Here is a 2,500-nt window from a genome sequence, read left to right on the forward strand (position 1 = left end):
CTGCAGATTGACAACAAAAAAGAAAAAAAAAAAACATTGTTCATAATCATAATTTCCTGATCTCCAAATTCTGGCGGAAAGTCACTCACGAACACAAACACCACATACATGAACATATACATTAACGTATGTTTACATCAAATACCTTATGATATAAGAATATGACTGGCGGGTTGGCTGCACATGGCTAGTAGAGACACCTGGTGGCTGAAATTCATACTTGTTCTTGAATGTTAAACAGTTATAGAAAAGTTTGTCCATTGTTTATGTCAAATGTTCGAAACACTCATTTAGTAAACGTATTAATCATTGCTCACTGTATTTAAGCAATTATGGTGTATTACGAGAAATTAACTGAAAATATGAGTAACAAAAGGCATTAACTAGAATATTTCCATATAATATTTTCCATCGTATATTAGTGTTAATAATACATGCTATACATTTTTTCCCTCTAATTTTCATCTAAACTCTTCACAAACCTATTTAGTAATTCTCTGGTTAGGTGCTATATGAAATTACACGTCAAACGCACTTATTTATTCCAACCACAAACCATTAACCACCAATTCCCTGGTTGAAATCACATTAATCACCAATTCCCTGGTTGAAATCCCATTACCCACCAATTCCCTGGTTAAAATCACGCCCATTCGCAATGCCCTGACCAGGAAAAGGAAGCACAGGGCCACGAGGCAGACTCACCGCGTGGACTGAAGGCGACCCTGAGGGACGTGGCCGCTGGAGCTGTCGTCTTGTTGAGGTTAGGAAGATCTCTGTCGGGGCTGGGTCGGTGGGCGCCTCGGTCTTGGAGTGCTGGTATTTCTATGGATTTCATTTTGATTTATTTATTTATTTATGTAACCTGTATTCATACGCACATTCACACAAATATATATATATATATATATATATATATATATATATATTGTATGTATGTATGTATATATATATATATATATATATATATATATATATATATATATTAATGTGTGTATAGTATTTACATAAATATATTTATTGTCAGTATTATTATTATTATAATTTTTATTATTTTTTATTAGTGTTATTGTTAATATTATCATTATTTTCACCATCATTATCACACCTATTATTATTCGAATGTTTTATTATTGAAAATAATAGTAATTATATATATAATTATATTTGTTATTGATTTCATTAATGTATTTGTTGTTATGGATATCCTTTCACCATCTGTAGTAGCAACAGCAATTACAATCAAGTAAAAAACCCACGAATCCTTCCAGAACCAAAAGGATCCGGATGATAACGCTGTGTCTCTACGCCAACTTCCTGGTGGTGGACTCGGTGTACTACGGCCTGTCTCTGGGCGGCGACAGGTTCGGCGTGGACCCCTTCGCCTACATGGCTCTCGGGGGCGTGATGGAGACTCCGGCAAACACCCTGACGATTCCTCTGGTCCGGAAACTGGGGAGGAGAGCTTCGAATATCATGTGTTTCGTGGTCAGCGGCGTTTCTCTGCTGGCTCTCGGAGTGACGCCCTCGGGTGAGTGTGTTGGAGTGGTAAGTGGTGAATTTAGAGAGATGGGTAAGGAGGATTTTTTTTTATGTGATCTTCGACGGCCTTTGCACCTATTCTGAGTGTGTGATCCGTAAATCTGGGATATTTCTCGCAGATATTGTCTTAGGTGATAATTATGATCATATGAATGGATCTGACTATCACGCCAAGTTATGTTAATATAAACATGAGACAAAAAAAAATAGTTTTATAACCTATATAAGTGACACATACCTTGGAATATGTCCCGCAGGTATTAGCTGGCTGGTGACAACGATGATCATGATTGGGAAACTGGCCATCACCGCAGCCTACATGATTCTCTACTTCCACGCGAACGAGCTCTTCCCGACAGAGGTCCGACAGCGAGGCATGAGCACGTGCGCGATGGTGGCTAAAATCGGCTCCATCACAGTCCCTTTCCTGGTGGAAATCCTGGTGGGATGATGCAGGCTCGTTCTTATTTTTTTTCATTATTTTCTTATTTATAATTGGACATGGAAAGTAGCCTGTGTTAACTTGAAGAATGTACGCAAGTGAAAACAAGACTATATTGTTATATCTACCCCCTCCCTCTCTCTCGGAAGTTCTGCCTTTCTATCCGTCTGTCTGTTTCTCTCTCTTTTTTCTCCCTCTCCCTTCCCCCCCTCTCTCACTTTCAGGAGCAAAACAACGATCCTCAAACACAATGTATGCATGTGGGTTTCTACATCCTCCTCAGGGTTCCATCGGATCGTGGGTGCCGCTCGTAACCTTCGGCGGAGCGGCGTTGGTCGCGGCTGGGATCACGTCCCGGCTGCCGGAGACTCGAGGGGTCGCCATGAAGGACACCGTCGCGGAGCTGGAAGACTCGGGTGTCCAGCGACCGCGCAGGTAACGGCTGAGTCTTGGAAATACACATCATCATGATTATGACAACTGTTATTATAATCTATCATCATTACTATGAAATTG

General features: G+C 40.2%; 1 protein-coding gene across 4 annotated transcripts in view; it reads left to right on the plus strand.

Annotated features, from left to right (window-relative positions):
• Nucleotides 1-2,500, plus strand: part of LOC113809018 (organic cation transporter protein) — a 12,623-nt gene that overhangs the window by 9,294 nt on the left and 829 nt on the right. For all 4 annotated transcript variants that reach the window (XM_070137313.1, XM_070137314.1, XM_070137315.1 and 1 more), the window contains exons 9-12: nucleotides 672-763; nucleotides 1,272-1,531; nucleotides 1,800-1,984; nucleotides 2,268-2,419. In XM_070137313.1, the coding sequence (XP_069993414.1) occupies nucleotides 672-763; nucleotides 1,272-1,531; nucleotides 1,800-1,984; nucleotides 2,268-2,419 (689 nt within the window). The remainder of the gene's footprint in view (nucleotides 1-671; nucleotides 764-1,271; nucleotides 1,532-1,799; nucleotides 1,985-2,267; nucleotides 2,420-2,500) is intronic.

This window comes from Penaeus vannamei, chromosome 23 (genome assembly GCF_042767895.1).
Source record: "Penaeus vannamei isolate JL-2024 chromosome 23, ASM4276789v1, whole genome shotgun sequence".
NCBI classification, from domain to species: domain Eukaryota; kingdom Metazoa; phylum Arthropoda; class Malacostraca; order Decapoda; family Penaeidae; genus Penaeus; species Penaeus vannamei.